This window comes from Oppia nitens, unplaced genomic scaffold (assembly GCF_028296485.1).
Source record: "Oppia nitens isolate AA-2021 unplaced genomic scaffold, nextdenovo-longstitch-racon4-pilon3 scaffold8_pilon_pilon_pilon, whole genome shotgun sequence".
Classification (NCBI taxonomy): Eukaryota; Metazoa; Arthropoda; class Arachnida; order Sarcoptiformes; family Oppiidae; genus Oppia; species Oppia nitens.
Genome location: NW_026533252.1, coordinates 3,008,061 through 3,030,403, shown reverse-complemented (window position 1 = coordinate 3,030,403; position 22,343 = coordinate 3,008,061). Strand labels below are relative to the sequence as shown.

Below are 22,343 nucleotides of genomic sequence, written 5' to 3'. Positions count from 1 at the left end.
ACTGTATACCTGTATATATCACATATAATATTAATTATATAATTAATTGATTTTTAAAAAATAAAAAAAGATGTATTTTGACAACAACAAAAAATAAATTTATCATGTAAAATTTCGTAACAATTTAATTGAATTTAACTATCTAGCATTATCAACTGATTTTAATTAATAAAATGTATAAAAAGAGAAACATTTTATATATTAAAAAAGTATTAACAAATAATACATTGTATTTGTAATCTATAAGTATTTTAGAAGAAAAAATAGAAAAAAAATATGTTTTATAGTAAACTAAATTTATTTATATTTGTAATACTATTTATACGACAATCGTTGTCCGTATATAACGGTAGATGTGGTCATTCGGATGTCAGCCGAATTGTTGGCGGCCAATATTCCCAGCGTATGGCGTGGCCGTGGATGGCATTGTTTAGGATACCGAAACTAAAAAATGGCTTATATGGCGAGTTTATGTGTGGCGGTACACTCATTAGTGACCAATATATTTTGTCGGCCGCACACTGTTTCGATAGCGATGACCATCGATTGGGAAACGTTACCATAATTTTAGGCGAACACAACATCGAAGAACGAGAATCGTCTACAAGAGTCATCAGATATGCCACTAATGTATGTAATCTGACTGATAACTGCTATATTTATATACCTGTATGATATTATATGATATTTTACTAACCATTTATCTATCTATCTATATATCTATCACTACAAACAAACAAACAAAAAATCAAATTAGATTTATTTAAATGGTTATAATAAGGCAGATCAGAGCAATGATATAGCACTGGTACGTCTGAACAGACCCTTAGATTTTAATGGACAACACAGTCATTTGCAACCGATTTGTTTGCCAACTGATGATAGCATTCAATCGGATGGCAACTCGTGTATGGCTACCGGTTGGGGTAAAACTGAGGAAACGGGAGACGGCGGACGAACACCGTCGGTGCTTAAAGAAGTACGACTGCCTATACGTAGCAATGATTACTGTCGGGAACGGTATCCACAAGATTTTCGTTGGAACACAAATATATGCGCCGGTTATGATAGGGGTGGCAGAGATGCCTGTCAGGGGGACAGTGGAGGACCACTTAACTGTCAACTGAATAACGGGGTTTGGGTTATTGAGGGCATCACTTCATATGGTAGAGGATGTGCCCGAGTAGACACACCCGGTGTCTATACCAAAGTTTCAGCTTATCTGCCGTGGATTAAGTATGTGACCGGTATTTAAACTGGTTTTAAATAATGTTTAAATATAAATAAATCAAATATAATATAATTTCTATAAAAAAATAAAATAATAAATTGAATTGATTAATTAAATATCATATTTATTTTTTCAACAAAAAAAATATTAACAAATTGTAATTAAAATTAATTTTATTTTTGTTATTATTTAAATAATTAAGTTTATATTAAAAAAACATTGTTATTTAACAATTATACTGTACTAATGTATTATTGTAATATTATGTATGTATAACAACATAATTTATATAGATATTAAATATACTGTACAGTAAATAAAATTAATAATAATTATTTAGAAATTAAGTAATTGATTTTTTGTTAGATTATATTACAATATAATAAATACAAAAAAATAAATAAATATATTTACAACAACGAAAATAAATTAATTAATTAAATGTTGACATTTGAAACAAACATTTTATATATTACACAACTCTGTAGTTATTATCACAAATTATTATCAAATCATTTGATAAGTCAATTATGTTTTTTTATAAATAATTATTTTATACATTAATTTTATCACTTAAACAGTTACCACAACAAGTGTTGTGCCATTATTCTTGTGACCAAACAGTTTATCATAGGCTGGAGGTATTGGATAGTACTGGTCATCTAAGTGTTCAATATCCTCATAATTTGGTGGTTTATCACTACTATTACCAGCATTACTGGCCGTACTTTCATTAGTAGGTGACTGTTGTTGTCGTTGACTTGTATTTGTATTATTATTATTATTATGTTTTCGCAATAATTGCAATAGTATTAGTGTCATCAAACAGACCATAAAATTACAGATAACATGCAAATAAAATTTCTCTCTTAACATAACCAGTATGGATATGGGAGTCATTAGGACAGTTAGTATGCTATAGGCGGCCAGTATTGTTTCGCTGCCATAGTAGACACCGGTTATGCCTAACAACAGCGAAAACAGTACCGAAAGCGCTGAATATAATGGCGTAAGAATCGGATGAATATTATGGTCTCCATCGGTAGTGTTGTCTTTGGGTTTTATCACCAAAAGCCAGACACAGACAACCAAATTGATAATAATGGTCAACAATAAGAGATATTTTAAAATTAATATTTGTTTCATTGTGTTTGACATTAATATTATAATTATTAAAATATTAACAACACTTAAACATAATATTCCTAATAAAAACAATAAACTTTTTTCTTTATAATTGTAATAATTATAAGTTTTAATTGAACAAAATATCTAAATGAAATATATATATAATAAATTTATAAAAAAACATTTCTATTTATATTTATACTGGGTATAAAAAAATATTTATTTTATTATCAATTAAATAAAAAAACAAATGTTGTTTATTGACTAAACTGAACGAAAATATATTTATTGTAGTGTTTATAATACAATAATATTTACTTAAGTTTTTTTTTATTTAATCTCTAATATCTGTAATAAATGAAATACTGGTATTTGATTTGCGACATTCAATTTTCAATTGAAATCACATTAAAATGCTTATATAATTTATCATTAAAAAATAGGTATTACCTTATTTTGCAAATATTTTGATAATTTTTAAAACTTTTTATCACATGTAATAAACATTTATAACTATTAGCTATTTTTTTTATCTATAGTACATCTACAGTTATAATTAAATTACTTTTTTATTATTAGTATTAAAATAAATAATATTGTAAACATGATAGTATTTAACAAAATAAAAATAAATATTAACTATTTTTTTAATGAAATTTATTTATAACAAAATATTTTTTTAATAATATAAAATTTACTATAATTATTAAATGATTATATTGTGCAATAATATCTAAATTATTACTGATATTAAGTAAATATGTGATAAAATGTTTCAAACACAAAGTGTTACATAAATAGTAGTTCACATGATTACCGGTATTGCACTATAAAAATGATTAAATTAATACATTAAAAGTTTTTCAATGTTATTATTAAAAAAAAAAAAACATTTTTAATGCAACTATTTTATTAACAGTTATCAAAACATTTATTGCATATTGTATTAAATCATTTTAAACCCACAAAATAAACAATAAATAATTTAATACTGTAAATACATAATTGCAGAAAAGTTATAATTATTACATAATTCAATAAATTTTTAAAAATGATAATAGTAATTAGTAATTCAAATTTGTATTTAAATTATTAAAGTACGTTAAATTATTATTTAAAAAAAACATTTAAATTTCAAATAATAATTTATTATATTTTTGCAAATATAAATCAATAAATATAATATATATAACACAAAAATTTAACTGCCTGTATTATATTTATTATCATTAACAAATAATTTATTTATTAAAATGCTACTATAATAAAAATTATTTATGCAATCAACAAATAGTAAAAATAAATAATATTTAATTAAATTTATACAAATAATAGTTATTAAAATAATATATAAATCTATATTTACTTATAATGAATTTTATTGATCTATAATAATATAATAATATTGATATAAATTAAAATAAAATGTACATTATTTACTCAACTAAAGTATATAATTAAATGTTTTGTTTCGTATTTTTTTAGTTTAATAAAATTCAATTGTTGCTTATTGTTATAAAATAAACATTAAATTCAGTAATTGTTTTGATTTATTTAAACTAATGTTTAAAATTAAATTAAAAATAAATAATTAGAATAACTATTAATTAAATAATTTATTATAAAACTATCTATCAATCAAAATTACAAATCTATCAATTATAGTATTAAATTAAAAATAAATTTTTAATAATATTAATTATTTCTAAATTAATAATTACTATAATAAATCAGCAATGTTAACATCATGTATTAAATTGATTTTGTCAAACACTACTAATAATTATTTAGATAAAAATAATTATTTTAACAATATTATTGATTTTAATAATAATAATTATTATTATAAAACTAATAAATTTGAATGTATTTTAAAAGCCTCAGTAAATGTAAAATCTTGATTATCATAAATATATTTAATTTTTAATATTATATTATGATATTTTTAAAAATAAAATGGTTATTAATTATTATTTTTTAAATATTATTAAAGATAAATCAATTTAATGGCAAATATTATAATATATGCAACGAATTTGTAATCCTAATAGAAATAATAGTAAATTATTTGAATTGCAGGTAATTATAAATATATTTTTCTTTATTAATAAAATTAATTTAATTATAAATAATTTAAGAAACATAAAAATCATATTTAATAAAAAATAAAATTATTTTAATAGGATATATTTTATACCAATAACTAGTAAGTCATTAAATGGCACAATAACAGCAACAATGAAATCCATTAAAAATAATGTAATTAAATAAACTAATTAATATTTTTAATATAAAAAATAATAGTATAATTTTATTTATTATTAATTAGTCTAGTGACCTTATAACGCTCATGCTAGTTTATAAAACTGATTTGTTTAAATTATGCGATTCAATTTACCCTGTTAATATTCACAATTTTCTAACAATATTATCTGGCGATTATACTGGCTATGCGATAAAGTTTCAATTGTTGCCCAAATATAGTTTGTCTATATGGTTGGTCATAGTTTCTATGTTTATTTTTAGTATAATAGTAATCATAATTAATACATGGATCCAAAAATATTTGACAAACCGGGACAAACCATTTGACTTGAATAATACTGTTGTATGTACTACACTAGATCACTTGTTAATACTAATTAGTAAATGTATGTACATGAAAATGCATTGTTTTTTTCAAATAGTATTTAATAATAATTTATTTTATTTTCTATTAATACTGTAGCTGTTATAAGCAATTATATGTTAAATGGATCAGTGTCGAAAATTATATTTGCCATTTGGTTAGGCAATTGTTTTTTTTGGTCACAATTGTTAAATAGTGATATGCTATCAAGATATTCACATAAACCGCTAACATTTATTGATCACCTTGATGATATAATTAACAATCAAAACAAATTGATTGTTTTGATTGCAAAATTCACTTATGTATATAATGGATATTTAAAGGTAATTACATAATAAAAAATTTTTAAAATTAATAATTAACTAATTAATTAAATTAATTTTTTAATATTAAGATAAAATATCCATCATTATTGTACCAAGATTTTCTATTTCAAAATATTAAATCTAAAAAATTTGTACATCAATTAATTAGCGGTCAAACGGTAGTAATAAATGGTGAAAAATATATCGATAAGATTATTAATATGTATCCAACAATACCATTACATAAGTCAAAGTATAACCAGTTGTTAGGTATATCCGGTATTTTTGTTAGGAAATCTTTGGATGAAAATCTAAAATCAAAACTTAAACAAAAGTAAATTTATAATTTTATAACATTTTTTGACAAAAAAAACTTAACTTTTTTTAAAAAAGATAAATTTTACTATATTTCCAGATTTGTTATTCTATGGGAATCTGGTCTCATATTATGGCGTTTATTAGTTAATACTATTATGGATCGGATAGAAAAATTAAAATACGATCGACTAATTCAATATAATAATAATATTAATAATGATTATTATATTATCAATACTATTAATCAATATGATAATAAGTTTCATGTAATTTGTGTTGATAATATTAAATTACTAATTTATTTTATTATATTTGGTTTACTATTATCAATCATTGTTCTAGTCATTGAAATATTAAAATTTACATATCAATAATAATACTAAAATGATTAAATTAATAGATTTAGTGAATTATGAATTCAATTGAAAAATAGTTTTAATAAAGTTTTAACTGTATAATAAACATTTTCAATGCAAGTATTTTATTATCAGTTATCAAACATTTTAAACTCACAACAAAATAAACAATAAATAAAATATAATAAATACTTAATTACAGAATAGTTATAATTATTGAACAAAAATTTTAAAGTTGTAATAGTTATTACAATTACTATATATTTATAAATTTAATGACAGTATTTAAATTATTTTAAAAAAAAAATATTTTATTTATCTAAAAACATATCATAAAAATTTGAAATAATAATTAACTGTATATTTTTATTAAATATAAAACAACAATTTAACTGCCTGTATTATTAATATAACAAATAATTTATTTAATAAACTGTTGTTATAATATAACTTATTTATAAAATCAATGTATAGTAAAAATATAAGAATAAAATTTAATCAAAATTTTTACAAATAATAGTTATCATTAGTTTATATAATGAATTTTATTGATTTATAATATTGATATAAATTACAATAACTAATACAGTAATGCATTTTATTGACAAAAATTATAGTTTACAATAAAATGTTTTGTTTTGTATTTTTAATCGATTTTTGCTATTATATAAAATAAATATTAAATTTATTAATCGTTTCGTTTTAGTTACACAGTAATCAGTTAAATGGTTAACAATATATATTAAACAACTATTATTTATCTATTATATTATTAAATTAAAAATTGTTATTATAAGAAATTCACAATCATTAGTTAATTGATAGTAATTATTTATTTGTAAAAATAATAATAAATCAACCATGTTAACATCATGTATTAAATTAATTCTGTCAAACACTACAAATAATTATTTAGATAAAAATAATTATTTAAATAATATTATTGATTTTAATAATAATAATCATGATAATAATAAAACTAATAAATTTGAATGTATTTTAAAAGCCTCATTAGAGGTAAAATTTTGATTATTATAATTATTTTTTAAATAAACTTTTGATTATTAATTATAATTTTTAAAATTATTATTAAAAGACTTATTTTATTGGCAAACATTATGATATATGCGGCGAATTTGTAATCCTAATAGAAATAATAATAAATTATTTGAATTGCAGGTAATTATAAAAATAATTAATTTATTAATTAATTTAAGAAAAATAATAATTATATAAATATATTTAATACAAAAATAAAATTATTAATTTATATAATTACAATTATTTTAATAGGATATATTTTATACCAATAGGCAATAATATTAATGGCACATTGGCAGCTAAAATAAGATACATTAATAATAATGTATTTAATAATAATAATATTATTAAAAATATTTAATGTAAAAAATTATACTATAATTTAATTTTTAAAAATTTATTTATTAGACACTAGACCTTATAACAATCATACTAGCTTATAAAACTGATTTGTTTAAATTATGCGATTCAATTTACCCTGTTAATATTCACAATTTTCTAACAATATTATCTGGCGATTATACTGGTTATGCGACAAAGTTTCAATTGTTGCCAAAATTTAGTTTGTCTATATGGTTGGTCATAGTTTCTATGTTTACTTTTTGTGTAATTGTAATCATAATCAATGACTGGATCCGACAATATTTGACAAACCGTGACAAACCATTTGACTTGAAAGATACTATTGTATGCATTATAATGGATCATCTGTTGGTATTTATTAGTAGATGTATGTATAATAGTTTTTTTGAAAAATAAATATTCAATAATTATTAATATAGTATTTTGGTTTTCTATCAATTAATAGCTGTTATAAGCAATTATATGTTAAATGGATCAGTGTCGAAAATTATATTTGCCATTTGGTTAGCTAATTGTTTTTTTTTGTCACAATTGTTAAATAGTGATATGCTATCGAGATATTCACATAAACCGTTAACATTTATTAATCACCTTGATGATATAATTAACAATCAAAACAAATTGATTGTTTTGGTTGGAAAATCTACTTATGTATATAATGGATATTTAAAGGTTATTAATAATTATAAGTGAAAAAATTATTATTTTTATTATTAATTAATTAATCTTTAATTTTTAGATAAAATATCCATCATTATTGTATGAAAATTTTAAATTTCGAAATGTTAAAACTAAAAAATTTGTATATGAATTAATTAGCGGTCAAACGGTAGTAATAAATGGTGAAAAATATATCGATCAGATTATTAATATGTATCCAACAATACCATTACATAAGTCAAAATATAACCAGTTGTTAGGTATATCCGGTATTTTTGTTAGGAAATCTTTGGATGAAAATCTAAGATTAAAACTTAAACAAAAGTAAATTAATAATTTTATAATATTTATTGATTAACAAAAAAATATTAACTTTTAAAAAATTAATTTTACTATATTTCCAGATTTGTTATTCTATGGGAATCTGGTCTCATATTATGGCGTTTATTAGTTAATACTATTATGGATCGGATAGAAAAAATAAAATACGATCGACTAATTCAATATAATAATAATAATAACAATAATACTAATAATGATTATGATATTATCAATACTATTAATCAATATGATAATAAGTTTCATATAATTTGTGTTGATAATATTAAATTACTAATTTATTTTATTGTAATTGGTTTACTATTATCAATCATTGTTCTAGTCATTGAAATATTAAAATTTACATATCTATAATAATAATATTAATAAAAATAAATAACAAATAATAATACAATAATTGTAGAAATTATTTAATCTATTTAATTTAATTAGATTATACAGTTAAATTAATGAATTTATTATAGTAAATATAAGTAAGTTTTATTAATTAATTAACTATACTGTGTATATATATAAGTAAATTATAAAAATACATTTAAACTCGAAAAAAATTTGTTGAAAAATTATTTTAATTAAATAATTCATATAATGTATAAATAAACATAAAAAAAAGTTAAAAATATTTAATAAAAACATTGACTTAGGTCTATTAAGTTTTTAAAACATGTTTATTATAAAAATTTAATTATTTAGACTTTTTTAGGACAGTTTTAATAATCAGATAATAAAATAAACTTTTTTTTTAAAAATAAAACTAAATTATTAACAGAAAACAAACAAATATATATATATATTAAATTAATTTTTCTAGATTTTTTAGTCTATATTAATATTATTAATATAGACTAAAAAATCTAGAAAAATAGCTTATGATTAAAATAATTAATAGCAACTATTAATAATTAATTATTTTGAAACAAAACTTATTTAATATTTATGTTTTAATATTTACTGATTAATTGGTTTTTTAAAACTTTTTAAAACTTTTTTGTTATAACAGTATATAATTAAATGTTTCAATCAATGCATTCAATCAATTATTATATACAGTATTAATAAATACTGTTTAATGCTATGATTGTTGGCATTCATTGATTGCATTGCATTCCATAAGTTCGACGCATTTATTCAATTCATTCAATCATTCAATTGATTTAGTGATTCATTCAATTGGTTTTCAACAAAAAATAATACAAAAACTCAAGAGTAGTGAAGATTACTGAAGATTACAGTCAAACAAACAAACAGATAGAAGAAGAAGAAGAAGAAAATGTTTAACTATAAGAGCAGATCAATGACAACGTTGAACATGACATCGGTATCGGTGGTCGACAACAGTATCGACTATTTGAACAAAGATGTGGACTCATTGACCAAAGAGATTGCAGACATCGAAAAGAAGATCAGAATCGAAGACAACAAATGTCGACAATTGGACAGTGAATGCACTGAAGAGGAACAGCGAGAGGCAAAACTTCAGCAGACCATCGATGACAATGAAAAACAATTTAGTATTAATATTATTATAAGATATTATCATTTGTCACTCAAGAAGTCACTGATTGATTAAATTTGTTTTTGTTTTTGTTTGTTCAGAACAATTGACTGAAGACAATGAACGACTGACCCGTTATATCTCTAGTCTGGAAATGTCGGACAAAGAATTACAACAAATGCAACAATCGATGCAATTGGAGATCAAACGTGTCGGCGATCAACACCGGCAACAGCTGACAGAACTGAATCAAGTGAAGGACTTTTATGTCAAACAGTTGGACGAAAAACGCAAAGCCTATGAACAGTTGGATGCAATCGTTTCCGAAGTTGTCGACAATGACTTCGACAGACACCAGCGTTCGGTGTTTATGGAAAAGAAGAAACAAAACGAAGAAATTCAACTGGATATTCAACGACTGGAACAAGAGATCCAATCGATCACAGAAACAATGGTTTGTGTGTTAATTATCTTCGTTTAAGACTTGTAGTCATTGATGATAATTATAATCATTGGTTATACATTTCAGGCGTCATTACCGTCAACCTGTTTGGACAAATCGCTCGATGAGTACAGGGATCCGATTAAAGTGATCGTCAAAATTGCCGAAACAAAGCTTCAAACTAATGCTATGCAGGCATACCTTATTGAAGACCTCAAGAATAGAGAGGAATTGGACAGTCAGTCGACTAACAGTGATAACAGTTGTCTTATTATTGAACCATCGCAGCCATTGGTAACAACAACAACCATAACCACAACCACAACAATAACAACACCAGAAAGTCAGACATTGGATAATGAGGTGCAACTGTTGGACGATTTGCATATCGTTTCCCAACGTACTGATGAACCGAATGGATCGCAAAATAATCTAATCGAAGAAGTTGTCGACATTGAAGGCGAAGAGATGGACACTCAATCGGTAACTTCGAGTTTGTTGTTCAGCAAATTTTTCGATGCAAAAAGTTTGGTGACCAACAACAACAACAATAACAACAATGACAACAATAATAACAACAATAACGATGATGATAATTGGTCCACCGATAATGGCTTCAAATTGTTTGACCAATTGGACGACCAAACAGACCAATCGGTCCGATCGGAGACCAAATCTACTGATTTTTTTTCATTTTTCAAATAATTTTTATTTATTTCATTTAAAATATTTAATAAGAAATTTCACTTTTAAATACAATATTATTATTAATAATAATATTTATTAATCTATAGAATTAACTTTAAAAATATTTAAAAATCTTTAATTATTAATAATTTATAATAAACTCCACTTAAACTTACGGTAAATAATAATAAATAAATAAAAATCTTCATTTGTTTAACTAAGACTTGAAAAACTATTTTCCGAAATGCTTTGCGATGAAGAAGTGGGCGATCGCTGTGAGCCGTACGAAGTGATGGTCGACAATGAAACCAAACGACCACTTAGACCATCGCTGGATTGAGTCGATTCGTCACCAGTTGATCCGTCGATAACGACAGAGTGATTATCGTTGTCGTCAACATTGTCGCCATCGCTATCCGAGTCGTCGCCCATACGTACGGTTTCGTTATCGTCGTCATCGAAGTCCGATTCGTATTCAAAATTTTCGACAGCCGTTTCGTAGGACTTTATCGACGACTGCGGCGATGACATACAATCGGTAGCCAATTCGCTGGTCCGCTGAACGACCAGAAAAGTGTCCGAATACTCGTCGTACTCGTAGCTGTTGTCGTCGACCTCAGTCCGATCGGTGTCCGAACAGTTGTTGTCATTTGAACGGTCATTATAATCCAGTTGTGGTACACAGCTGTCGAAACCTTCCTGAAGAACACGTTCGGCCAATTGATACTTCTGGTGACAATCCATGGCAGCGATAAAGCGCAACAATCGACGGATACATTTCTGATTCATTGTACCGATAATATTGAACCACAAACTGATCGATCCGTCCAAATCAAACAGTTGCGGACCAAACGTTTGGATCACTTCCAGAAGCTTGACATTTGTACTCATTTTTCTTGTTGTGGTGACAATCAAACAAACAAACAAAACAAAAAAGACAATCAAATTGTTGGTCTGATAACTATTATAATAGATAAGACATAATTTTGTGTTTTTTATATACAAATGTTTGTACAGTTTTTTTGTTGGTTGTTGTGAATATTTTACAAAATTGATTATCAATGATATTATAAGTTTGCTGTAAAAATACACAATTTATAGTTTTATTTTGTTGTAATAATGACTTAAATTTTAACAAATTAGAAACATGATTACTAAAAAATTGAAATTTTTATAAAAAAACAAATCATAATTATTAAATTATAAATAATTTTTTAAAAATACATAAATACATTTATATTAAATTTAATTATATCTAAAAATAATTTTTTTTCTCTCAAATAGATAAGAAATTTTAGATTTAAATCTAAATTTTTAAAAAAAATCAAATAAAATTGGTTACAAAAGCAGACATACTATATATTGATTAACAATAATCTTATCAATAAAATGTAATTTAAAAAAACATAATAAATAAATTTTTTAAAAATTAAATTTCGACTAAAATGAATGCTATTAGACTTATATTAAGATAATTATAAATACTTTTATCAAAAAACATGAATATAATATAAAAAATGATTTTCTTTTTTTTAAAAACACACGAGTAATAGTGAACATATGAATTAATTATATTAAAATAACAGCATAATAATGATTTTTTTCATTTTAAATAAAACAAAAACAAAAATTCAACAATTATTTGAATATATACTCAAATGTTTCAAAAATATATAATGAATATATTTTTTTAAATGAAATTATGATTAAGTAATAATGAAAAATAAACTTTTTTTTATATACCGGTAATAAAATACTATATTTTTAAGCAAATTTTTGTTTAAAAAAATCCAATCTCGTTGTCCATTAAATCCAATCCAATATTTAAAAAATCCGTGAAAAATCTTTTCAAATAAAATAAAATTTATTATTTAAATAAAAAACAAAAACCATTTAATCCAATGATAAAAATAAGACAAACTTGTTATGCAATGATTAAACACTTATTTTAAAAAATGTTTGTTTATTTATACGTCTCCTATAACGACCTTTACGTCGGCGACCACCACCACAATCGCTATCATTATAGACAACCGATTTGGACGCCTTATTCTGCTGCTGTTGTTGTTGATGTTTTTGTTGTTGTTGTTGATGTCGTCGTTGTTGTTGCTGTTGTTGTTGTTGTTGCTGTGATTCGTGTTTGTCGCTGTCATTCAAAAAGCTTTCAATTTTTAACTTAATTCCCGCCCTATTCATCGGACAATAGCGTACAGTGTGGGCATAAATGCCGCCACCGTTATGACAAATAGGACAGTCGTAGGCCCGCAGATATGGACAAACAATTTTGTCTTCTGGATCTTTTAGTATATGACTTTTGTATATCTCTTCGCTGCGATTGTTGTTCTTGCAGAACACACACTCGGTTAGTGTTGGCAATCGGCGCCGAATCCTCGGCTGAATGTAAACACTGCTTTCTATTGTCTGCGGCGGCGGCGGTGGTGGTGACGCTGACGCTGTTGGCGGCGGCGGCGCCGGCATTGTAATAATCGATGAAATAATTTTCGGGGGCGATATTGGTGGTGATGGTGGCGGCGGAGGTGCAGCCAAATTCCAACAATACGATTCCAATGGACTCGTGTCTGAATTATAATAATTTCTATTAACCGTCCAATTGTTGGCCAAATCTTCTTTGACATTCCAAGAGCTCGGCAGTGTACCGATCGGTGTCGGCGATCTAACTGAATAGCTGTCCAATTGCGATGATAACGACGACGACGACACCAATGATTGAAATCCAATTGGCGACTCATTATTGGCCACTGATTTGTCGCCAATATTATCCACTCGCGAGTTGTTTCTGTCATCGGTCTCCTCATACTCTGTATATGTCTTTCGTATGGCTCTTCTGTACGGCGGTAACACTGTCTGCGACAACGATAACGACGACAGCGGCGGCAATGCCAACAATGGTGGCGATGGCGGCGCCGGCGTTAAAAATGTTAGTGTATTGTCCGTCAACTTTGGTTCCGAAATAATACTGTTCCAGAAGTTTGTCGAAAATTGCATTCCTATCGATGACGATAGCGGAGGAAATATTGACTTCGGTGGTGATGATTGTGACGGCCATTCGTAGAGAGTGGCAAACCATTGGTCTATACAATCGGTAATCGTTGACCAACTGGTATACGATGGACTGCTGTCACTACTATTGTTGCCGTACTTACAGTCGATATTAAAGCTATTGTTGTTGTTGTTGTTGTTGTTGTTGCTCTTGTAGTCGTAGTCGTTGACCATCGATGGCAACGACAACGACGGTGACGGTGTTGATGGAAACGGTTCGTAAGCTTTAATAACTGGCCAATTGGTCGGCGTATCGGCGGCTGAGAGTGAGTCGGCCGTAAAATGGCCCCACAATTGCATATTTTGCAACTAATTAATGATATTATATATGAAGATATTTATTATTAAAACACAATTCAAATCCAATTAATTCAAATCAAAATGTTTGACACAATAATAACTATATGTCTAATAATATTATATTATAAGCGATGCAATCAATCACTGATATAGTCTCTGACTATTCAATAGTTATTACATTAAATGCAATATTTTTTTTTGTTTGTTTGACATATCGTATGCTTTGATTGATCTAATTTGCATAATACAGTCAAATCCAGTTAATTAAAAAAAATATGGATAATATAGTATAAGTAGTAAATTGGATAAGCAATTATTTATTTATTTTTTAAAAAATCTTATAATTAATTAATGCTTTTATTTATGTTTTTTGTTTGTTTGTTTAAATAATTACATATAATTGTATTGGGTGAATTATTTAAGATAAAATAAAATTTAATATATTATTATTTTTTAAATATTTTAAATACTTTACTGTTTAATATACTATACAAAAAATATAAAGTGATTTGACTGTACTTTATATATATTGTATACCAACACGTCATACGACACGTTATTATCCAATAGCCATACGAAATGTCTATCAAATCATTGACCGATGAGTCGATATATAATATAATACTGTATAGAGTTTAATGAATTACTAATAGTTTTATAATAAAACTTTTATTATTAAAATAAATATATTTTTAATAATTTTGATGAAATCATTAGTACTGTATATATACAGTACACTAACAATACAGTGTACTAATAATTTATATTAGTTTTATTAGTCCACCCCTCCCTTTCCCCCCTCCCCTCCCATCTAATCAAATATTGAATCTACCATACTCATAATTATGATATTATAAAATTATAATAAAACAATTAAATTCAATTGTAATTATTATTAAAACTATATAATAATTAAAAAAAATAAAGTTTAATAAAAAACTTTTAAATGTATCTATGTGTGTGTGTATGGGTGACCCCACTGGAGGTGGGGGTGGCATTAACATTAATATACTGTATGTATGTATAGGTAGTACTAGGTATAGGAAACCTTTACAAAATCACATTTAAATTATTTATTTATTTTAATATATATATATATATATAAATCTAGTTTATAATAATTTAGATACTATACTAAAATGGTTTTTTTAATTGTATATTAATTAAATAATATTTTGTATGAAATTAAATATAAAATTATGATAATTTAACAAAAAAAATTAAATTTAAAAAATTAATCTTAAGTTTTAAATTTTCTTAAATTAATTCAAAAATTATTTTATAACTATTTTCCATATTTAAGTCAATTATTTAAATATTTAATTTTTATATACAGTATAAACACTTTTTTTATTGATATATTAATATATCATATATTTTTTAATATTTATATTTAGGTTTAATTAACATGTGATTAATTATTTCAAAATATTATATACAGTTTACTGATTAAATAATTAATTAATAATAATAACATTTAAATATATCAATTAAAATTTTATGTTTACTATTACATTGTATATGTTTAGTGCAATAAATATCAATTTAAATATAATATGACCTAAAATATACTGTTTATACTGATTTAGTATTAATATAATATATTTAATGATAAATATTTATATTTATATATTAATTTAAATGCAATTAAATTAATTAATTAAAAAGTCAGTTGAAACCGCTTTTTATTGGTCTTAATAAACAATAGATTTTATTAAAGTCTGAGATTTATGTTTTTTATATTTATATTTTCTACTATTATATATACTGTATATATATAAAAAAATTTTGAAAAAAATCTAATTATATATTAATTATATGATATCAGTCATAGTAGAGCCCATAATCCTGGAGACTATTTGATTATCTCAAATGATTTTTATGGTTTCAAAATAAATCCACTATTTATATACAATACTAATAATAATAATATTTTTTAGTTTAATTATCTAATCAATAAAAATTTATTAGAAAGTATTTCAAAGTCATACCTAATTATGTATACAAATATGTTTAATAATATATGTATTTTTAGTCAATATTATGATTATTTATAATTATTTTTTATAAAGTAGAACTATTTTTAAAAAATTTTTAATATAGTTAATAAATTTAAATTAAATCAAAAAATTTGTTTGAGATTTTTAAAAAAATTTACAACTAAAAGTTACTAATTGTAATGTCAATGACATACACGTGTGTTAACTTTATATATAACTTATTAGATAATAATTAATATAATAATACAAATAATAATAATATTTATTTATTTTTTAAAAATATCACTGTATTGAATACTAGTAAATTGTGTAATAACTTTGATATAAAATAAAAATAGTGTACTTTTAGACATAGCATATGATTGATTAAATATTAGGTTATTATTATTATTAATATAATTTATAAATAAATAAATAAATAACAATTTCACGTGTAATAGTCATGTAGTGGCAAACCAGTTACAACTGACATATCTATAGCAAAAAAATAGTGATAATAATAATTATTATTACTATTAATAACAAATAATTTGCTTATTTTGGAAACAGTATAAATACTGTTAAACGACATATACATGTCTAAAATTATTTGATTAATTCATTGAACAGAAAAAAACTTTTATAACTTTTATTTTTTTTTATTTTATAAAAGTCGAAAAATTTAATTATTTCTATAAAAATTAATTTCAATTGTGTGTTAGTGATTATAACGAGTGCTACAAAAAACAAAACAATGTCTAACCGATTCTTATTGACCACATTTGACAGCCGATCGACACGTTTGTCGATGAAATACCTGACAAACCGTGACAACAACCGTAATGCCGATAATTGTCTGACACCGAAACCAACGGTTAACTACAGTAATCAAATGTCGACGCCATCGACCAGTGCTATTAAGTCAGACAATAAGGGTGTCTACAACTATATGTCCAGTAATTCAATGGCCAGTAATCGTCAAATGGGATGAAAACCAAAATATTTACCACAAATTTAGTGTTTATATTTAAAATGTAAATTATTTGTAAATAATTTTTGTTATTGTTGTATATATTATTTTATTTTCCACATCATTATTATAATATAATAATATTGTATATCATTTAAGTAAATTAATAAAATTAAAAATTATTCATCATACATTTAAATAATATCCTATTTTTTATTATTATCATAAGTACTAAATTTGTGATGATTGTTAATTGTTTATATTTGACAACAAAAAAATATACATGCAAAAAATTAATTTCTATGCAATAAAAAATTGATTATGATGTAAATTATGGGGGGTGGGGTGGGGTGACGAAAAAAGTTATCATATAATATACACTTATGTATATAGATTTTAAAATTAATTAATAAAATTAGTAAAAATAAATGTGATTAATAATAATAGTTAATTATATGCTTAAAATGTCTCCAATAGTATATTTGAATAGCTTATCAAAAAGATTGGATACACCGGTAATTGTTTTTGATTTTATTTTCGGTTCCCGTTTTACAAATTGACGTCTAGTTTGTATAACATTCGGAAAATTTACGACATTTTTCCCGTCGAACTGGACTTTCTTTATGGAAGTTTTGTCAATTCCCCGATCGGATACACTGACCACACATTTGGCCTGTTTGTTGTCCGGCGAAGCCGAACAATTGGCCGACGCTTTGTTGGCAATTGTTGCCGATTTTTTTAGACTTTTCTCACTGAATATCTCTGTAATCATCGATAACATTGTTAGTCCATAACATAATATCAATACTAATGAAAAATTCATAACTATTAAAAAAGTTATCAAATATTTATATATATATATATATACACTGTATATATTTTTGTTTACACACTCATTCATATACTATAGATTTATTTACATAAAGCAACAAAAAAAATAACGCCATATTTTGAAAATTATTTATATATTTTTTTAAATAGATATTTTTAATTAAAATAAAAATTATTATGCAATTAACTATTGAATTTATCAAAAAAATTTTTTTAATACTGTATACAATAAAGTCGATAGATGAGAGCACCGTTTCAATTAGTAGTATAGTAGAAGTACAGTAAACTTTTTATACAGTACTATTGCTATCAGTTATAAATGTATTATTATTATTATTTTGTAATATAAATAACCTAGAATCTAGGTCCTAGATAATAAAATTATGAAAAAGCAATTAGATTTTATCAATTTTTTTCAGCAATTATTTGTATGACGTTCATAATAATAATACTAATTATAATAATATTTTCAATTAGATATATCATAAACAATAATATAATTCAGTAGCTAAATGTAATTAATAATTATGATATCTTAAATTAATATCAAAAATTAATTTTATAACTATTTTCCATATTTATGTAAATTATTTAAATTTTTAATTTTTATATACAGTATATGTTTTTTATTGATATATTAATATATCATATAATTTTAAAATATTTATATTTATATTTAATTAATATGTCATTTACCACAAATTTAGTGTTTATATTTAAAATGTAAATTATTTGTAATAATGTTTTTTGTTGTTGTTGTTGAATATATTATTTTATTTTCCACATCATTATTGTAATAATATTGTATATCATTTAAGTAAATTAATAAAATTCATCATACATTTAAATAATATCCTATTTTTAACATTATTATCATATGTACTAATTTTGTGATGATTGTTAATTGTTTATATTTGACAACAAAAAATATACATGCAAAAAATTAATTTCTATGCAATAAAAAAAATTGATTATGATGTAAATTATGGGGGGGGGGGGGGTGACGAAAAAAAATTATCATATAATATACAATTGTGTATATGGATTTTAAAATTAATTAATAAAATTAATAAAAAAATGTGTGATTAATAATAATAATAATAGTTAATTAATAATTATATGCTTAAAATGTCTCCAACAGTATCTTTGAATAGGTTATCAATCAGATTGGATACACCGCTAATTGTTTTTGATTTTATAATCGGTACACGTTTTGCAAATTGACGTCTAGTTCGTAGATCAGTCGGAAAATTTTCCACATTTTTCCCGTCGAACTGGACTTTCTTTATGGAAGTTTTGTCAATTCCCCGATCGGAAACACTGACCACACATTTGGCCTGTTTGTTGTCCGGCGAAGCCGAACAATTGGCCGACGCTTTGTTGGCAATTGTTGCCGATTTTTTTAGACTTTTCTCACAGAATATCCCAGTAATCATCGTTAACATTGTTAGTCCATAACATAATATCAATATTAATGAAAAATTCATAACTATTTAAAAAGTTATTAAATGTTTATATACTGTATATTTATTTTTGTTTACACACTCATTCATATGCTGTATATTTATTTACATAAAGAAAACAAATTGACGCCATATTTTGAAAATTATTTATATATTTTTTAATAGATATTTTTAATTAAAATAAAAATTATTATGCAATTAAATATTGAATTTATCAATCAATTTTTTTATTACTATATATAATAAAATCAATAGATGAGAGCACCGTTTCAATTAGTAATATAGTAGGAGTACAGTAAACTTTATATACAGTACTAAATTGCTATCAGTTATAAATGTATTATTATTATTATTTTGTAATATAAATAACCTAGATAATAAAATTATGAAAAAGCAATTAGATTTTATCAATTTTTTTCAACAATTATTTGTATGACGTTCATAATAATACTAATACTAATTATGATAATATTTTCAATTAGATATATCATAAACAATAATATAATTCAGTAGCTAAAATTAATTAACAATTATGATATTAATGACATTAAATATATGATATAATATATATATATATTAAAAATTAATCATTTGATAGTTAATAGATTAAATAATTATAAGTATTCAATTAGTCACTATTTTTAACAAAATATAAATAATACATTATTTTTATATTATTTAAAATATTTTGGTTTATTTTTAATATATGTATAGTGTTATTTTTTATCAAATTTTAATATGAAATAATTTAATTTTATATTTAAATTATTTACAGAGAGTATGATATAAAACTAAGTATTAAATATTTTCCACATTTAATGTTAATTACTGTATTTTATTATTATTGAAAGAAAATAATTAGTATATATTTTTGCCTAAAAATAAATATCTATTAATTTATTAATCATTAGTAATGAATCATTTATATATATCTATATTAAATGATACTTTTGATGTCATTATATTTTAACAATTAAGTAAATATAACATATCATATCATATATATATTTTTCAATTGAATAAAAGTTTAATTGACTATGAATTAAATGTTAAACAAAAATCATTTTGATCTTATAATTGAATAAATGAAAACAATTGATGTGATAATAAAAGTGATAAAAATTTATTTCAAGAATCTTTAAGTTGTTAATTAATTAATTATTTTTTTGACAAACAATTGAGTTAATGATAATAATAACACTATCACACTATAATAATTTTTTTTAAAAATTATTAATTATAAACTAATGATATTATAATTGTGTTATTTTTTTGTCGGATTTTTTGTTATATTAAACTTATAAGTCTTTATATTAAACTTAAAAATACAACCTATTGTTTGTCGTATATTTAAAAAAAGACATCAAAAATAATGATCAATAATATATTGAATTCAATTTCCATAATTGCTATTAATTTTCAACAATTAATAGTCGAAACCAATGCCGAGATATTATTGTCAATAAATAAATTGAATGAAACATATCCACGACTACCGGTTTGGTCATCGGCACTGTCGACTACGTTTGCCATATCAGTCATACCGTATTTGATCTTATTTTTCATACCATTGAACAATACACCGGAATATGCATCACATCTTCGTGTTTGTCTGAGTCTGGCCGCCGGCGGACTACTGGGCGACGCATTTCTTCATCTAATACCAGAATCGCTGTCATCGTTGACCAGTCATGACGATCGACTGGGTGTCGGTCTTTGGATATTAACCGGATTTTTCGGGTTTTTTATTATTGAAAAAATGGTCAGAATTGTCAAAGATTATCAACAATCTGGTGGTGATGTTAGTCGCTGTGGTGCTGCTGCTGATGATAATAATGATAATGATTATAATATTTATGACAACAATATGAATGGTAATCAAATATTTGATTTAAAATTAAGCAAAAAGATAAATAATAATTATAATAATAATAATAATAATATTTGTATCAATAATAATAATCATAATCATAAAATATGTGATAAATTAGATACTGATAATATAGACAACAGTGATGACCAAAATAAGCAGATAATTAACCAGAAATCTAACTCAAATTCGGTCAACGATATAGATGTTGCCGGCTATTTGAATCTTGTGGCCGATTTGGTGCACAATTTTACCGACGGTCTGGCCATTGGCAGTTCGTTTATGGCCGGCCACAGTGTTGGTCTGGTTACCGGCATTGCCATAATGGTTCACGAAATACCGCACGAAATCGGCGACTTTGCCGTACTTATTAAGTCCGGGTGCTCTCGGCGTCGGGCAATGAGTTTGCAACTGTTAACGGCTATTGGCGCCCTAACCGGTACAGTTGTAAGCCTATCGATGGGAACTGTAAGCAATAGCGGCGACAATTGGGTGCTGCCGTTTACCGGCGGCGGCTTCATCTATATCGGCACCGTTACGATACTACCGGAGCTCTCACAGCTAACCGATTTGAAACAGGCTTTTTACGAGTTGTTTGCACTTTTATTTGGCATATTTATTATGATTTTGATTATCTGACTTTGATTTTATTTATTGCTTAGTTTGTTGTTTTAATTTTTAAAAATTTATATAATATATTTATAAATGTTTATATATATATATAGAAATATATATTTATAATTTTTACAATATTAATTTGATTTTAATTTATAATAATTTAAAAAATAATGTTTTAGTGAACATAATATTATATAATTTTTAAAAAATAAATTAATTAACTTAATTTTACAAATGTATCATATGCTATGCATG

At 23.9% G+C, this 22,343-nt stretch overlaps 4 protein-coding genes across 4 annotated transcripts; 3 read left to right on the top strand and 1 right to left on the bottom strand.

Annotated features, from left to right (window-relative positions):
* Positions 1–410: 410 nt before the first annotated feature.
* LOC128964392 (trypsin-like) lies at positions 411–1,255 on the top strand. The gene is made up of 2 exons (XM_054310982.1): positions 411–630; positions 758–1,255. The coding sequence occupies exons 1-2, from the start codon at positions 421–423 to the stop codon at positions 1,253–1,255; spliced, it is 708 nt and encodes a 235-aa protein (XP_054166957.1). The 5' UTR covers positions 411–420.
* An 8,207-nt stretch (positions 1,256–9,462) lies between these two features.
* Positions 9,463–11,034, top strand: LOC128963970 (rhoGEF domain-containing protein gxcI-like). The gene is made up of 3 exons (XM_054310523.1): positions 9,463–9,884; positions 9,970–10,322; positions 10,398–11,034. Exons 1-3 carry the CDS (start codon positions 9,644–9,646, stop codon positions 11,013–11,015), a joined length of 1,212 nt encoding a protein of 403 aa, XP_054166498.1. The 5' UTR covers positions 9,463–9,643; the 3' UTR covers positions 11,016–11,034.
* Positions 11,035–12,742: 1,708 nt separating this feature from the next.
* Positions 12,743–14,558, bottom strand: LOC128963848 (phospholipase D A-like). Its single transcript, XM_054310372.1, has 2 exons — positions 12,919–14,558; positions 12,743–12,841 (listed from the first exon to the last, which is right to left on the bottom strand). Exon 1 carries the CDS (start codon positions 14,355–14,357, stop codon positions 12,933–12,935), a length of 1,425 nt encoding a protein of 474 aa, XP_054166347.1. The 5' UTR covers positions 14,358–14,558; the 3' UTR covers positions 12,743–12,841; positions 12,919–12,932.
* Positions 14,559–20,910: 6,352 nt separating this feature from the next.
* Positions 20,911–22,127, top strand: LOC128963965 (zinc transporter SLC39A7-like). The gene has a single exon (XM_054310518.1). It carries the CDS (start codon positions 20,973–20,975, stop codon positions 22,107–22,109), a length of 1,137 nt encoding a protein of 378 aa, XP_054166493.1. The 5' UTR covers positions 20,911–20,972; the 3' UTR covers positions 22,110–22,127.
* The last annotated feature ends 216 nt before the right edge of the window (positions 22,128–22,343 follow it).

Excerpts from the sequence above, each read along its gene's own strand:
- LOC128964392 (XM_054310982.1), top strand. The coding sequence starts at position 421 with ATGGCATTGTTTAGGATACCGAAACTAAAAAATGGCTTATATGGCGAG. Across the intron at positions 631-757 it reads TCATCAGATATGCCACTAAT|ATTTATTTAAATGGTTATAA; the intron begins GTATGTAATCTG and ends AAATCAAATTAG.
- LOC128963965 (XM_054310518.1), top strand. The coding sequence starts at position 20,973 with ATGATCAATAATATATTGAATTCAATTTCCATAATTGCTATTAATTTT.
- LOC128963848 (XM_054310372.1), bottom strand. The coding sequence starts at position 14,357 with ATGCAATTGTGGGGCCATTTTACGGCCGACTCACTCTCAGCCGCCGAT.
- LOC128963970 (XM_054310523.1), top strand. The coding sequence starts at position 9,644 with ATGTTTAACTATAAGAGCAGATCAATGACAACGTTGAACATGACATCG. Across the intron at positions 9,885-9,969 it reads TGACAATGAAAAACAATTTA|AACAATTGACTGAAGACAAT; the intron begins GTATTAATATTA and ends TTGTTTGTTCAG. Across the intron at positions 10,323-10,397 it reads AATCGATCACAGAAACAATG|GCGTCATTACCGTCAACCTG; the intron begins GTTTGTGTGTTA and ends TATACATTTCAG.